General features: G+C 35.9%; 2 protein-coding genes across 14 annotated transcripts in view; both read left to right on the top strand.

Annotated features, from left to right (window-relative positions):
• LOC109184356 (disease resistance protein RPP13-like) overlaps positions 1-17,103 on the top strand; it is a 106,169-nt gene that overhangs the window by 24,420 nt on the left and 64,646 nt on the right. For 4 of the 13 annotated variants that reach the window (XR_002054755.1, XM_019334362.1, XM_019334374.1 and 1 more), the window contains exon 2: positions 9,856-10,421. The exons of 2 other annotated variants lie outside the window; for them this stretch is intronic. Coding sequence is in view for 5 of the 11 variants with exons in the window: in XM_019334362.1 (XP_019189907.1) it covers positions 9,856-10,421 (566 nt within the window). In the remaining 6 variants the exon portion in view is untranslated. Of the gene's footprint in view, positions 1-382; positions 453-567; positions 740-865; positions 972-9,855; positions 10,422-12,520; positions 12,707-12,784; positions 12,870-13,288; positions 13,496-17,103 lie in introns of those variants that run through there. 7 more of the 13 variants (XR_002054775.1, XR_002054776.1, XM_019334403.1 and 4 more) reach the window with 5 other exon arrangements.
• LOC109184612 overlaps positions 9,675-17,103 on the top strand; it is a 32,249-nt gene continuing 24,820 nt past the window's right edge. Inside the window, exon 1 of the mRNA XM_019334637.1 lies at positions 9,675-9,758. The gene's annotated coding sequence lies outside the window, so the exon portion shown is untranslated. The remainder of the gene's footprint in view (positions 9,759-17,103) is intronic.

Here is a 17,103-nt window from a genome sequence, read left to right as displayed (position 1 = left end):
TTTTCTCAATATTGGTTTTGTATGTTCACAGTTAATGGTCGGCCAGGGGCAGTTTGAAATATTCTCTCTATCAGGCTCCTACTTGCTGAGTAATAGCAGCGGGCGGTCCTCAGGGCCCCGAACTGGTAGTCTTAGCTAGCGTTTGTGTTGCTAGGGATAGTATAGTCCAGATGGTGGTGTAGTTGTCATAGCAGCCAGTCCTGTTCAGCTACCCTTTTTAACGCTTCAACACTTCATAGTCTGCAAATTTTGCCTAAACGAAATCCATCATTATATTGAAGCACTAAATGACTTTAGGTAATTTTGGGGAGCTTTAATTTCTTTGTGTTTTATGATTCTGAAGTGGTTAAGGCTTATTAACTACTTTGATTGCATTTGTTAGGTGGATGCCATGGATGTCTCATTCTGCTGGAAGTGGCTTCACTCCACACACCATGCATCACTCCAAAATTGTAATTTACATTATTCTGCTGTCTTCCTTGTTGTTTGATAAGACTTGTATGTTATTCATCTCATGGTTCAACTGTTCCCTGGAAATCAAATTTGAGTGCATCTTTTCCTTTACAGGTAGGGGCAGTTTGAAATATTAATTATTTCTGATCTCATCTTTCAGGCTCCTACTTAATTGCTGAGTAATAGCAGCAGACCTCAGGGCCTAAGAACTGGTAGTCTTTGCATGCATTTGTGTTGCTAGTCCAGATGGTGGTGTCATAGCAGCCATGCCACTCCTTCTGTTCAGGTACCCATGCACCCTTTTTAATGCTACCTTCAACACTAAGTAGTTCATATATATTCTGCAAATTTTGCCTAAATGAAATTCGTTATTGGCCTCGAGTACATTCATAAATGACTACTTCAATTGCAGGCAATTAATATTGGGGAGCTTTCTAGCTATATATGTGTGGCTCCAAGCCAAATTAAAGAGCAAATTAAACCCCCAGTGAGTATAGAAGGTGCACCACATTTAATTTAAACCACCAAAGTTTTGACAATTCTGTAACTCTAGCCGATATGCTATTTCTTGTATTTTGATCAGTAGTTGGAATCAAACAATCAGAAAACACTCTGGGGATGGAGTTCTGAATGAAACTTCATATTTAATTAGTACTTGGAAGCTTAAAGCAATAGAGTGTATGTGTTCTTCTTACAGATGGAGGCCCCGAGTATTAGTTTGTCAACTTCATTCTCTTAAATTGCCTTCCCCGTATAGTATCATCCCTTGCTTTGCAGGGGCAGTTTGAAATATTGTCTCTCTCGTGGCATGCTCTGCTTGCTGAGTAATAGCAGCGGTCCTCAGCTCAGGGCCGGTCGAACTGGTAATATTGTTGCTGAGTAATAGCAAGCCCCAAAAATGTGTCCGGGTTGAAGACAAATGGTTGTGGTTGTTTTTGCAGTTTTTATTAAATTGTACTATACGTTATGGATGTTTTTGGTGTTTGAAATGGGTTACGTTGTGGTTCACAGGATCTTCAAGAAACATGAATTGAGGGTTAGTTTACTTGTAATATTGTATATTTTGTATATTTAGTATTTAGAAACTTTGAAGACTTATTAGACAGTTGTATTCGATCTATTGGAATTTGGCAATTTGTCATCGTGCTTGTCATTTGCTTCTATCTAGCTTGCTAGTTTGCTACCTATTTTTTAGATCAATCGAAAGAGAGAATATCTAAGGATACAAATACTAGCTATGCACAACTCTTTACATGGTTCTGCACCCACACAACGTCGAGCAAAATAGTAGAAGAGAAGTAGGAGGGCGAGCAAGCACCCGCATGCCCAAAAGGTGAGTGTTGAAGAGCAAATGGTTGTTGTGGCTATTTTTACGTAATTGCACATATAAGTGCACACAGTAGTGTACGTACTTGCACACAGAAATACACATTGTTATACATGGAAGAACCACGCGCTTCTTGTACTTCGCTATTTAAAAAAATAAAAATTCTAGCAATTAAAAAAAAAAAACATAAAATCCTAACCATCCATAAATCAAAGATCAATGCATAAATCCTACATTACCATCAAAATATATCCCTAAAATCATACACACTATCTTAAAATAATATTAAATAAAGTTTAAATGCACACACAAATTTCCAAACAACCCCCGATTAATAACAAAAAATAAAAAATTTAATTAAAAAACACATGAAATTCAAGGCATCCATTATTCAAAGATCAATGCATATGACTTATCCACACGGGCTCATGGGAATAAGTGATCTCACTTGAACAATCATATATATATATATATATATATATATATATATATATATATATATATATATATATATATATATATGCTTCGAATCTGGTGCACCCCCTTTGATAAATGAGGTCATGAGACCTCATGCTATCCATTGATTAATTTTCCATCAATGGTTCAGATAATTAGAGATTATTAAAAGAAGAAAGGATATATATTAACCAAAAGGATTAAACTGTAATTGTAGTTATTGAACTATTTATAGCATTAATAGTAATGGAATCTTAAGCATTAAATTAGGGATATAATTTATGGTAATTGAGGAGATGAATCGTTAAATCTTCAGGGAACCAAGAAACGCACTTCAGTAATGGCTGGACCAATCACCGGTAGGTGCATTACTTCATATTGGCGTGTGCATAATACCTGTATTTGCGTTTTTTACTTTTTTTTTTTTTTTTTTTACGTGACGAAGGACCTACGAAATAGGGGTATTTGTGAACCTCTAGAAACAACAGTTATGTGGAAGCGTGGCTGCATACCAGCTTCTGCAACCCTTCCGGCTATATTACGTCGTGTATATATAATGGGAGCTTAGGGGCCGGGTGCGTGTAGTAACAATAGTCAGTGCATTATAGATGATTAGGCACTATGTCGGTGCATAGTCGTGCGTTCGCATGTGCGTAATACCAACATTTCCGTTGCTTATTTTTTCGTTTATGCGGTAGCGTGATTGCATATAAGCTTGTGCAACCCTGCCGGGTTTATTAGGGCGTGTATGTATAGAGGGAGCTTAGGGGCCGGGTGCGTGGAATAACAAAAGTCCGTTCATTATGGCTGAGTATGCACTTGACGGTTCGTAGTCGTGTATTGGTATGTGCATATTACCAATAGGGCGGTTACTAATTTGTTAGTTGATGGGAAGAACGGACTATCAATTAGGGCTATCTATGAACCTCAGGAAACAACTGGTATGTGGTAGCGTGGATGCATATAAGCATATGCAACCCGTCCGGGTTTATGACATCATGTATATATGATGGGAGCTTAGGGGCTAGGTGCGTGTAGTAGTAATCGTCTGTGCATTATACTGATATAGGCTTACCGTCATGCGACCCATCCATGCGTGAAAGCTTATACAACATGTGCATAGTGATTAACATTCGTAACATGCATTTTTACACCATACACGTAACACGGACTGGATTTTTTAAAAAGTAAAAATGAAATTGACACCCAAGCAATTTAGAGAAGGCGTACAACAAGTCATGACTCACAGTGAGGCCATAAAGAAATAATGTGTGTTTTACAATATGGATGGGGGGAAAACTATCATGATGCTGATATGTCATAACTTCATCAACCTCATCCGGCACTTGAGAGGGGGAAATAAAACTTCATCAACCTCATCCGGCACAACATCCGACACAACATCCAAATCCGGGGCTGGTTGTGCGGGTTCATCAAAAACAGCAGCAACCTCAGCCCGATGCAAAGGATCAACCACATTGGCAGCACCTACCGGCTCAGCAAAAAATAAGTATAATGAAGGCGCACCGACCCAACAACAGAAACGCACCAACCTAAATGAAAAAGACAGGAAAATATAAATAATAGTGCCAATTAGCAACTAACCACACCCTATCTTGCAAACGGTAAGACACTGCTACGCACAAACCACCACAACTAACAAGGCAAACCCCAAAAACCTCGACCAATAAACAAAAAACACGCACCAACCCAAAAACAGTGGTGCACCCGCCTAAAAAAGAAAAAAAAACAACAAAACAAGCAGTAGCAATTCCCCAACCACACTTTAAATCTAACTTGCACACGATCACAGACACAAACGCACAAACCACCACCAATAGTCACGACCCCCCGAACCCCTACGAAATAATAAATAAATTACAAAGCATGCAACGACCGAATATCAGACGCGCACCAACCAAAATGAAAAACCCCCGTTAAAAAAACTAGTGTCAATTAGCTTGTACATTACACTCTAACCTGCACAAAGGAACATACTGCTACGCACAAACCTATGCCACCGATTACGTAAGCCCAAAAAACCCAAAAAACAACAAAAAAATAAGCACACAAACAACCAATACAAGTGGTGGAACACACATACGTACAAAACCGAAATAAAACCAACAGTAACAAACCTGACACACCTTACCCCTAACATGCATAGAGTAACAACTACAACGCAACAACCACCCCACCCAAAACCAGTAGCCCACCACCCCCATCACGAAAAAAATAGAAACACAAAACCATAATGCAGATTACAACTCCAGACACTATCACACAAAACTATTGGACCCATATGCATTTACCCCACCAAAAAATCCAAAACCCACACCCCATTCTGGGTTGGAAAAAAAAAAGAAGGAAGACACAAAGTGGTTGACATTGTCCGAAAAACCATACACAATACAGCAAAAAAAACAACATTAACCGAAACCGTAAACCCTAAACCGTAACTACCCAGTTCCCCCTCCCAGTCCCCGCCTCCCAGACACCCATAAAAAAAAAAAAAAAAAAAAAAAAAAAAAAAAAAAAAAAAAAAAAAAAGAGAGAGAGAGAGGATGGCCGCCGGAAAATCACCACCATCCGACCGCCACAGACACCAAAATCCCACAGAACGCACACCCAAAACCCCCCGAAACGGAAAAAAATAGTAGCAAAAAAACCCCACACACCCTAGATAGAAAAAACGAATCGACATAAATAAGGGGGATTGAGATTACCTTCAATGGAACCACCGTTAGACCTCCGTTGCCTCTTCGATCGGCGGACAGTAGACCCAACCATGTTGAACGTGAGAGTTGTGATGGAGAGGGAGAAAGTGATGGATGTCGAAAATACTCACGGAGAGGGAGAAAGTGAGAGGGAGTTGGACTATGGCTGGAAGAGAAATACGCAGAAGATGAAGTGTTGAAAGAAGGGTCAGAAGAGATGCAGATTTCCTAGGCGAAATTAAATACACGGTATAATTAAAGCCATTGCAAAAATTACAAAACAAGCCCTAATGTCCTCTTAAATCTGATGCACGTGGCAAAAAAGCCCAAATCATCTTGACCATTCATCTAAACTAATTAAGGGTCAGAAAAGGTGCTCACGAGCTCATATGCCAAGGGGGTGTGCACCGGATCCAAAATCTATATATATATATATATATATATATATATATATATATATATATATATATATATATATATATATATATATATATATATAGAGAGAGAGAGAGAGAGAGAGAGAAATTTTCTATCGAAAAATACTATGTGTATTCTCATTTTTTACTCTTAACTTTTACTTACACATACAAAATTTTGATATAGACACATGTATTGAAATTTACAAGGAAAAAGAGTCTGCCACATCAGATGATAAAATTAAAGGAGTAAGATTTGTGACTCAATATAAAATGTAATAGAACTCTTTTCTATGTAACCAGACACCCAATTAGCTAGCCATGTGCTCATATCTCTAAAAATATTCTTGATTGACATTTTGTCTGTAAATTATGTTGTTTAAGCAGTGATTTTGGTGTTACCTATGTTAGATCTAGCTGACTAGCTACATCTAGATTTTTTTATTTTTTATTTTTTTGAAAAGAGCTACATCTAGAATTTAGATAAAAGTCAAATTTTAGAAACAAATACCCCGTAAAAAATTATGCATCTTCAGTAGTTAATAAATTACCAAGACCATAAAAAAGAAAAAGATAATAATAAGAAGGAAAAATTATAATTTATGTCATTTCATAATATGTAAATTATCAATGTCACTTCTGAATTATTAATGGTATAAATATTATTCATTAATTTTCAAAACGGTACATATATTGCATCTCCCGTAGTATAAATGTTGTACATAATAACTCGTTAATATATTATATACATGCAATTAATAAATTATGTACCTATTATAACTCGTTAACTTATTATATGCATGCAGTTAATAAATTATGTACCTATTATATACATAAATCTGAACTGGCCGGGCTCTGAAATGAATTGAATGTCTATAGAGGATATACAAAGTTTGGGTGTCCAACATGTCGGGTGTTTGACATGCACTGAGGAGGTCGACGACTTTACAAATTGATATACGTGAGCCTTAATTCCTGACACACCCATTCTCTAGAATAGGAAGCTAGTGTTCCTTGTCGGGTTACCTTATCTGAACCTCGTCGAGAAGTGTATTTTCCACAAATGAATGAGCAAATAATTAATATGTGTCACCATCTAATGAACACATATAAAGAGTTGATTTACAGATTTTTTTTATAACCAAAACCAACATAATGTTAAAAAGTTGACCTTGCCAACAACAACATTTTTTTTTTTTTTTTTGGAAAGGAACAACAACATTTAATATTGTTCAACAAGAAGCATTTTGTCATTATCTAACCTTAATCTTTGAAATTTAATACCATATATATATATATATATATATATATATATATATATATATATATATATATATATATATATATATAATTTGAATTGGAATATGACTAAAAAGTCTTGCGAGGCCAATTGCTACAACATTTTATATTTTCCCAACCATTTTGCCATTATCTATTCCTAATCTTTGAATTTAAATACTACACATATGGAATTAATACCTTCAATGGTCCTCCGGGTATTAGTGATTTACCAGTTGTGGTCATCCAAATTTTAAATGACCTCCAATAGTCTTCCGTGTTTTAAAAAATAACCATATGTGGTCCTTTTAGACGTCTCATGGTCATTTTAAAATCGAATTTTTTTTAAGAATTAGGACCACGAGTGGTTATTTTTTAAAAAATGGAGGACTATTGGAGTTCATTTAAAACTCGGATGACCACAACAGGTAAATCGCTAATACTCAGAGGAGCATTGGAGGTATTAACTCCATATATATATTTAATATTGGAGAAAGTTACATTTTAGTTCATGAATTGTTGCATATATAATGGACAATTCAGCCCTTTTATTATAATCATATAGCGGGCCTTATTTAGTCTTTGAATTGTTCATTTTGTAGCCTTTTTAGTTCCCAAATCAAATACGGAGTATTTGTTAAAATCTAAATGTTAATTTATAATAATTGATACATTAAAGGGGAAATAATGTAAAATATAGCTATTGTTTTTCTCCCATGATAGCCTCAAGAATAATATATAGCATTATTTAGTTTTTGAATTGTGTTCCAAGGTACGCTCTAGATGAAATTGTCTCACGACTTTTAGTTGACTTGTTCAAATTAAGAATGTCAATAGAAAATTTATACAAAGTTGAACTTAGAAATCTTGTGATTACCAAGTCATTTGTCTGATCAATTTGATGGGTTGTCATTATTGAGGTCAACCATTTGCCAACAAGAATAACATTATATTATCTTCCCAACAACCAACCATTTGTCACTATATAGCTATAATTATTAACTTAAAAAACTAAAATTAGTAACAATATGATAACGTGAATTAGTAGTGCAAGTTGCAGAGGTCACCAGAATCTCCAACAAAAAAAACTTATATTACAATTTAAAATGATGTCGTATTGGGATGTACCTTAAAATATGGTGTCGTCATTATCGACCCTTAATCTTTGAATTTTAATACGGAGTAAGTCAATTAATGATTATTTTATATTTTCAATCAATTAGTAATATCATATTCATTTTCAGTCAATTATTATTTTTTATTTTCTTTCAATTATTATTTTTTATTTTCTTTCAATTAGTCAATTAGAATATCAGATATAGTGATATTTTTACCTAATTTCCGTTCTATTTTTAATTGATGATATATAGTGTTGTGTACCAAGACTATGTGGTCTAATGGTACCCGGGTTGGACTTCTATTTGGAAGGTTGTGAGTCCGAGTTTCAATGGAGTAGGTTGAGAAAGTATATGAACAGATATTACATTGAAATAGACCAGTAGCATTCAAAAAATATATATATAGTGTTGTCAATATGGGAGGGGCTTAGAGCAAGTTTGACCAACTTTTTCCCCCTTCTCGTTGTGCACACTTAAAGTCATCAAATTTTTCCGTGGACCATGAATACAAGGTACATTTTTAATATATTAAAAGTACACTATTTGTGTGCTGAATATACATTATTTGACAATATACAAAATAATGTACTTTTTATAAATACAATGTACATTTTTAATATACTACAAATATATTATTTGTATATTGAATGTACATTATTTGATAATATACAAAATAATATATTTTTAGTACTCAAATAATGTATTATATATATATATATATATATATATATATATATATATATATATATATATAAATAATTTACTTTTTTATTTGTAATCCACGTAATTGTGTGACCATGGTCCATAGGATAATGATCCTTTGAAGTCTCAAATCTTCAATATTCTAATTGCATATTAATGTATTATAACATCGTTTGAATAAAATGCATAAACAAATTTTAAACAAACATTACTGCGGCCATTTGGGATTACGGATTTCAAATTTTCAAATTTGGAGATTTGGCCATTTGCAATTTGGGATTGTGATTTGTGTACTGATTTTCCCTCTTAAAAAAAAAATAGGGGCTGTTGAGCAAATGAGTCTCAGAGGCCTGCTCTTTAACGAGCAGTTAAAATCGAAATCTACCTCTACCTATATAAGGGCGGAACAGGCTAGTCCACTAGATAGTTAATTTTGATTACTCTATAAATATATTTAATACTAGAGAAAATAATTTTTTCTTAAATGATGGTTTAATGGATAATTTAATTTTTTTTTTTTAGGTACATTATCTGAAGTCCTCATGGGAGAGCCTTATCTAATTCTTAAAGAAGGCGTGCTATTAGCGTCAGCATGGATCAAGCCGTGCATCTCGGATGGTTCCTTGATTATAATATTGTGAAATTAAATGGCACCATTTGCCCATAACTTACAACCTTACCACTTAGCTAGCGATCATGTGCTCATGTCTCTAAAAATATTATTAATTATTCACAACTTCTTATTTATTTATTTATTTGTACATTTTTTTTGGAGTGTTCTCATACTAATATACTATACCTCGTGAATAAAAATGAGTTGTATGCACAAACCTACAACTCCTATTAATTAACAGTTTGTCTGCCAATTATGTTGTTTAAGCTCTGATTTTGTTGTTACCCGGGGCCGGTCTTGACCATGTGTGAAAAAATAACAATAAATGAAGATGTTGTTGCGTGGTCCAAATTGTATGATTTTCACCCACTCATTTGGTAAAAAGAAATTACCAAGACAAAAAAAAAATCTGAAATGACATCGTTTTGCATCAGGGCGCACAATGCAATGCGCGGCCTGATGCAAGATATAAATTGTCGCGTTATACTTGTGTAAAGAGTACACTTAATCTTTTGTTATTTTGAAATAGTGTCACGGGTTAAAGAAGTCACTTGCACTAGTAGTGTCACGGGTTAAAGAAGTCACGGGTTAAGTATTTTGTGACTATATTCCGATAATTTGAATTAGTAGTGCAAGTTGCAGAGGCCACCAAAATCTCTGCAGCATAACCCAATTCCAGTTGATATCATCTTCCCTGCTAACCTTCATTCAAACAAACTCAGACAAACTAACAACTCTCTCTCTCTCTCATTTACATTACACCAATACAGCACAGAGTTACAGAGATCGAGATTGAGAAGAATGGCTTGTGTGGTTGTACTTTCTCTTATGAGGACACTTGAGCTTGAGTTCTTGCAACCTCTCCCTCGGCCAATTCTACAACAAAACCAACTCATCCCTTGCAACAAACACTTGGTCCTATCTCTACACAAGAAGCTTGGATCTCTGATGGAACTATTCGATGAGAATAGAATGGATGGTGTTGAAGCAATCAACGACTTGGAAACAAAGCTCAGAGATGTAGCTTCTAGGATTGAGGATGAAATTGAACTCCAAGTACTACATCTTTATGAGGAAGAAGAAGAAGAGGAACTCAGAATTTTTAAAGGAATTTTTGATATTTTTGACAAAAATGTGTATCATGCATTTCAGCCACCGGAAAATCACATTTACGTGGAAATGCCACAGGATGAGAAAAGCACTCATCATTGCCAAAGCCATAACCTTCATCAGACAACTACTCATCATTGCCAGAGGCTTCATCAAATTCTGCATCCACCCACCGGAAAATCACATCCTTGTCTCAAATTCCGTCGTATTTTGCACCGAGCTGTACAAGACATTGATGCCATCACTCAAGAGTATCATCTACAAGCAGGAACAAAGCAGCCTGCCTCCCTTCATGTTTTACCAATACCTACTCATCAACTTATCACCATGCCTGATTCTTCCCACACTGCTTCACACTCCAAGGAAATAATGGTTGGAAAACATGATGAGTTCGAGATTATAAAGGAGAAGCTAATCCAACATCCATCTAAGCAGCTACAAGTTGTCTCAATTAGAGGTATGGCAGGTATTGGTAAGACAACATTAGCAAAGAAAATTTATGAAGATCCATCAATCACTTCCTACTTTGATAAGCGAGCATGGACTGTCGCATCACAACATCACAGTACGAGGCAAATGCTCTTAGATCTTCTTGGTTCCAAAGACGATGCAGACAAAAGAAGTGATGGGGACCTAGCATTACTACTTAAACAAAGTTTCAATAAGTGTCAAAGGTACTTGGTTGTGATGGATGACATATGGAGCATAAAGGCATGGTATGCTGTCAAAAATTGCTTTCCCGATCATGGAAATGGTAGTCGAGTATTGTTGACTACTCGCATTGCTGAGGTGGCTAATCATATCTGCACCCGGAATGACTTTTCTCATCAAATGCAATTGTTAGAACAAAGTGAGAGTTGGAAACTATTTAATGAAAAGGAAAGGCTTGTAAATCTGGCAATGCTGAATTTGAGACGATTGGGAGACCTGTAGTTGAAAAATGCAAAGGACTGCCTTTGGCAATTATTGTGGTTGCCGGCCTTTTTTCCAAACTTAACACTCTAGATGAGTGGAAGAATGCTGCCAATGCTCTAAGTTCTTCTTCTGCAACTACTCTTGATGATGAAGAATGTTCGAGATTACTCTCATTGAGTTACAATCATTTGCCCCACAACTTGAAAGCTTGTTTCTTATTTTTGGGAGTTTTTCCAGAAGATCACGAGATCAATGCTAATCAACTCGCAAAGTTATGGCTTGCGGAAGGACTCGTAAAGGCATTTGGGGATGAAAGCTTTGATGAAGTGGCTAATAGGTCCATGCAAGAACTTTTGGATAGAAACCTGATAATTTTAAGCAAGCTATCCTCTCGTGGAAGAAAAATTAAGAGGTTTAGGATGCATGATTTATTGCATGCCTTTTGTATGAGAGAAGCTCAAAAGGAGAGCCTTTTGCATGTTGTCCAGGGTGAAAGTAGTTCTTATTTTCCTCAAAAAGGTTTCCGCTGGGTAAGCATCCAAGACGAATATTTTAACATGTCTACTATACAGCATTATACTTTGAAAAGCTATAGATCGTTCTTCTGTTTTTTTAGGCGGGAATCATTTTTAGATTTTATAAATGGAAATCTACTGAGAGTACTCTTCTTCTATGATACAATTGTCTCGCACAAAAATATTGTGAATACTGTCCATTTGAGATTCTTAAGAGTTGGAAATGGTGTAGAACTGTCCAGGGCTCAGGGATTCCTAAAGTCAAGATGGAGAGAGAGTGTAGAATATTTAAGGTCTTGGAATGTAGAATTGTCAAGGTCTTGGAATCTTCAAACACTTGACTCGTATGGAAGAGTATCATATAGATTTGATGAAGCAGAGAAGTATCCGGAGTTTCCACAACTACACTATATTCGTTGTGCAGACTGGTTTTGTGGAAATCCTCCCAATTTTGTTCAAAAACTTAATAAGATCAAAGCTGAAGATTGCTCAAAAGAATACATTACCAATATTCCATGCTTGAAGAAGGTACATATTGTACATCTAGGCGACAAGGGTAATGATTTCATTGCGAACTTAGCCTATTTAGAGCAACTCGAGAGACTTTGGATTTCAGGTACACCTGAAACACAGATTCCAATTATTAATGATATTGTTCTGTTGAAAAACCTCACGAAGTTGGAATTAAGTTATATGCGATTTGAGTGGGAGAAAATTAATATTCTTAGCAAGTTGCCTAGGCTTGAGGTACTCCAGTTACTATGGGAATCCTGCACAGGCAAAGAGTGGGAAATACAAGAGGAAGTGATATTTCACCAGTTAATCACTTTAGATATTTATCATCAGCATGATCTCAAGCATTGGAAAGCTAGTCGTCATAATTTCCCAGAACTTGAGCACCTATATATTAGGTATTGCCGTGAATTGAGAGAGATCCCAATTGACTTTGCTGAAATTCCAACATTGAAGTCAATCGAATTACGGAGATGTCTTCCTTCTGCTGTCAAATCAGTCAAGGAAATCCAGGATGAGCAACGCGACTATGGAAACAACGATCTGGTTGTTATTGAGGATGAAACATTAGATGTATGTTACCCTTTCTCTTTCTGAATTGTATTCAACTTGTGCCAAGCATATTTAATTAAATTCAGTGATTCATGACAGGTTTTGGAAGCTGAGGAAGGCCTGAGCGAAGAAGAGTACTGATAATTGATACCTTGTATTCACTTTAAGGCAGAAGACAACAATGGTATGTTTACAAGAACCCAGAATTGTAATTACATACATACATACATACAGGACTGTATTTGCAGTTTGATTCATGCATTTGTGACAGGACAGGCAACAACATATATTATTTTACATGAAGAAGAGAAGATGTTTTAATTACATAGATTATTTTGAGTGTTGGTGTGCATAGAGAGAGCCAATGTGTAATGCTAGTTTTCACTTACTAGTCCAGTACATTACAGGGACTTGTCATGCTTCTTCTACTATACACTTCATACTATATTTTCACTGCTGCTGTGGCTATACATCTCTACTTGTACAACCTACCTAATTCCACAAATTAATTTAAATTAAATTGAAATGAAATTGGTTATTGAAGTAGTACATTATATTATATTATATTATATTATATTATATTGCCAATTGAAATGACTTGAGGTAATATTTGGAAGCTTTCAATGTGTTGGCTCAAAGGCAAAGATCAGAGCTGAACAAATCTGATGGGCAGAGAGAGAGAGAGAGAGTATTGCAGCCAGGACGGGCAGGCGTTTGTAGCAACTCATTCAAGAATCACCCAATGCTTGCAAGAATTCATGGATAATGAATGTATGCTATCTATTTCTTGGAGTTTAGTTGCTGGAATCATATCAGACAATCACAAAACTCACTTCATGTCTTTTATTTTAGTACTGAGTTGGAAGCTTAAAACTTTAAAATACTCTTGAAGCTTAGATTTGCAATATATGTGTGTGTTAATGATTTGCACAATCTTATGTTATATATTTCATATAAATACTTTGTTGATGGCATGATTGGGCAAATGCTGTTACCGTGTATTTGCTTCTCTTAAATTTCCTTCCCAGTTGGAAAAGAAAACATTTACATCATATTTTGCTTTCTTTCTCATGTTTTATATGATAATAAGGAAGTCGAAGCTTGTGGCATGCATGCAGTTGTCAAAGGGTTTATTTGTGAAGATACAATTAATGGTCTAGCAAAAGCCTCTGTTTCAAATACATTACTTTGTAAACAGTACATGATTCTTTCTCAAGTTTTCTTAAAAATTCTTCCATTCCTGGGGTCTTGTCCTTCTCAGGCTCCTGCTTGCTGAGTATTAGCAGCGGGGAGTCCTCAGGGCCCCGAACTGGTAGTCTTAGCTAGCGTTTGTGTTGCTAGTATAGTCCTCAGTCCTGTTCAGTTACCCTTTTTAATGCTTCAACATTTCATAGTCTGCAAATTAAAGATAATGTCAAGTGGGTTTTGCAAAAAGCTAAGATAGGCCCTAAAGCTGTATGCATCTTGTGAGCTAACGGAGCGAGCTGTCACCACTACTGTAACTCTTCGTCAGCCATCAACTTCCAGTGGCACCGTCACATACTATACGAGGTTAATTGATCCGATCTATTTGCTATTACATTCTGCTGTCTTCCTTGTTGTATGATAATACTTAGCTTGTATGTTATTCATGTCATGGTTCAACTGTGCACTGGAAATCAAATTTTAGTGCATCTTTTCCATTACAGGTAGGGGCAGTTTGAAATATTAACTATCTCTGATCTCATCTCATCTCTGGGGCTACTACTTAATTGCTGAGTAATAGCAGCGAACCTCAAGGCCTAAGAACTGGTAGTCTTAGCATGCATTTGTGATGCTAGTCCAGATGGTGGTGTCAGAGCAGCCATGCCAGTCCTTCTGTTCAGGTACCCATGCACCCTTTTTAATGCTACCTTCAACAGTAATTAGTTCATATATATTCTGCAAATTTTGCCTAAATGAAATTCGTTATTGGCCTCGAGTACATTCATAAATGGCTACTTCAATTGCAGGCAATTAATATTGGGGAGCTTTCTAGCTATATATGTGTGGCTCCAAGGCAAATTAAAGAGCAAATTAAACCCCCAGTGAGTATAGAAGGTGCAGCACATTTAATTTAAACCGCCAAAGTTTTGACAATTCTGTAACTCTAGCTGATATGCTATTTCTTGTATTTCGATCAGTAGTTGGAATCAGACAATCAGAAAACTGTGGGGATGGAGTTCTGGATGAAACCTCATATGCTGTGTTTTATTTAGTATGTACTTGGAAGCTTAAAGCATAGACTGTACGTGTTCTTCTTACAGATGGAGGTGAGTATTACTTTAACAACAAGAAGCATGCATCCCTTGTTAACTGGTGTTCCCTTTCAATCCAGTAGTGGGGCAAACATTAATTAGTTGTAGATCCTTCGTCAACAATATAATGTCGCCTAGAGGCAGTGTTGGTGCACCATCAACTTTGCCACAGAGGGAGCCTGCAGTACGCAGAAAAAGCGGAAGGCCCTTGAAATATGGAGTTGAATTTGATAGCAGCAAAGTTTCATTAGCTAGCATTCACTCCTCCATCTGCTCCTGCTTCCAGATTAACACCATCTCAAAAGAGGGGCCGATCGAGGAAGGCTACATGGGATTGGGCGAAAGCAACAACTAGCTAGCTAGCTTCTCTTGGTAATACTCTAAATTGATTAGCTTTTGGCACCGCTTTTGAGCAACCAGTATGACCAGTTCTTCCTCATCACTAACATCATTCGTGGTGCATGTTTTCATAACAACCATCATATTAATTTTATGTTCCTAATGGGGGGTGTACCTCGATAATAGAACGGATATGTTTTATGATTCTCAAGTGGTTAAGGCTTATTAACAACCAACTTTGATTAATTTTATTAGGTGGATGGAATGATGGATGTCTCATCCGATCCTGCTGGAAGTGGCTTCACTCCACACATCATCAGTCATCACTGTGGCGGTAGGAAAAGTATGTGATCTACTTTTTGGTTTCTATCTGTAATCGACTCATTATCTAAAATAAACCAGTGCATATGTATTCACGTATATCTTTTGTCTCTCTTCTCATCTTATGGTTAAACACAAGTTGTTTGTGCCATATTTATTGAGCCAGCAAATAAATACTATTGATATCTGTTATCTATCTATAGAGACACATGAAATTGTGCATCATTGCGATCTTGTGCAGGACGGACATCACAACAAAGATAAATGTCATCATTTTTGCAACAAGTTAGGCCCCGCCCCAAAGCTGTATGCATCATATCTTGTCAGCTAACGGTGCTAGCTGTCACCATTGTAACCCTTCATTCGTCAGGCATCAACTTCCGATCCGGTGGCACTGTCACATATGAGGTTTAATTGATTCAATCTATGTGCTATTACATTCTGCATGCTGTATTACTTCTTGTTTGACAAGACTTGTTATTCATGTCCCCAGAAATCAAACTTGAGTGAATCTTGTTCTTTACAGGGGCAGTTTGAAATATTATCTCTCTCGGGCTCCTACTTGCTGAGTAATAATAGCAGCGGACCTCAGGGCCTAAGAACGGGTAGTCTTAGCATGCATTTGTGTTGCTAGTCCAGATGGTGGTGTCATAGCAGCCATGCCAGTCCTTCTGTTCAGGTACCCACCCTTGCTTTTTTATGCTACCTTCAACACTACAGTATAGTTGTTCATATATATTCTGCAAATTTTGCCTAAATGAAATTCGTAATTCAGGTAATATTGGGGAGCTTTCTATGTGTTGGGTCCAAGGCAAAGAGATTGTTTCTGTAGATTCAATTATTGCACTTCTTGTATTGAAGATCAGAAAATAATGTGTAGCCACAAACAATCTATGAAATATCTCCACAAAATAAAAAACCTTAGTATAGCTTGTTTCTGTAGAAACCTTTTTGAGCATTTTGATGTGAAATAGAGATGGAGGAAATGGAATATTTCATAGTATTCTACTGCATAATTAAGGTTGTATTGTATGCACTGAATAGAGATGAGAAATGTTTGTATTTACACTGGATAAGGTTTATTTAACTTTATAATGAAAATGAAAATCTATTGATTGAAAGTCTCCTTTTATTTAATTGCCAGGAAACAACAAATTTTACTTTCTCTACTCTCGTCACTAGTTTCAACTATTTTATTGACTTTGTGTATAATTTAAGAAATTAATTTTTCATTACTCATTATTCGTTTTAAGTGTATAAATATATGAAATTCATCTCATCAATAAGGAGAATCCAAATCTATTTTTACTCAACCCAAAGTAATAATAAATCCCTTTTAAATATTACTTCAAAAGTGACTGTCATTCATATTCTGCAAAATTTGCCAAAATGAAATCCATTATTCAAGCACAGCACATTCCTAAATGACTACTTCAGGTAATGTTGGTGAGCTTTCTATGTGTTGCTCAAAGGCAAAGAGAA

The sequence above is a fragment of the Ipomoea nil genome, unplaced genomic scaffold (assembly GCF_001879475.1).
Source record: "Ipomoea nil cultivar Tokyo-kokei standard unplaced genomic scaffold, Asagao_1.1 scaffold0188, whole genome shotgun sequence".
NCBI lineage: Eukaryota > Viridiplantae > Streptophyta > Magnoliopsida > Solanales > Convolvulaceae > Ipomoea > Ipomoea nil.
The sequence above is the reverse complement of the archived record's forward strand: the minus strand, read 5'-3'. Positions and strand labels throughout refer to the sequence as shown.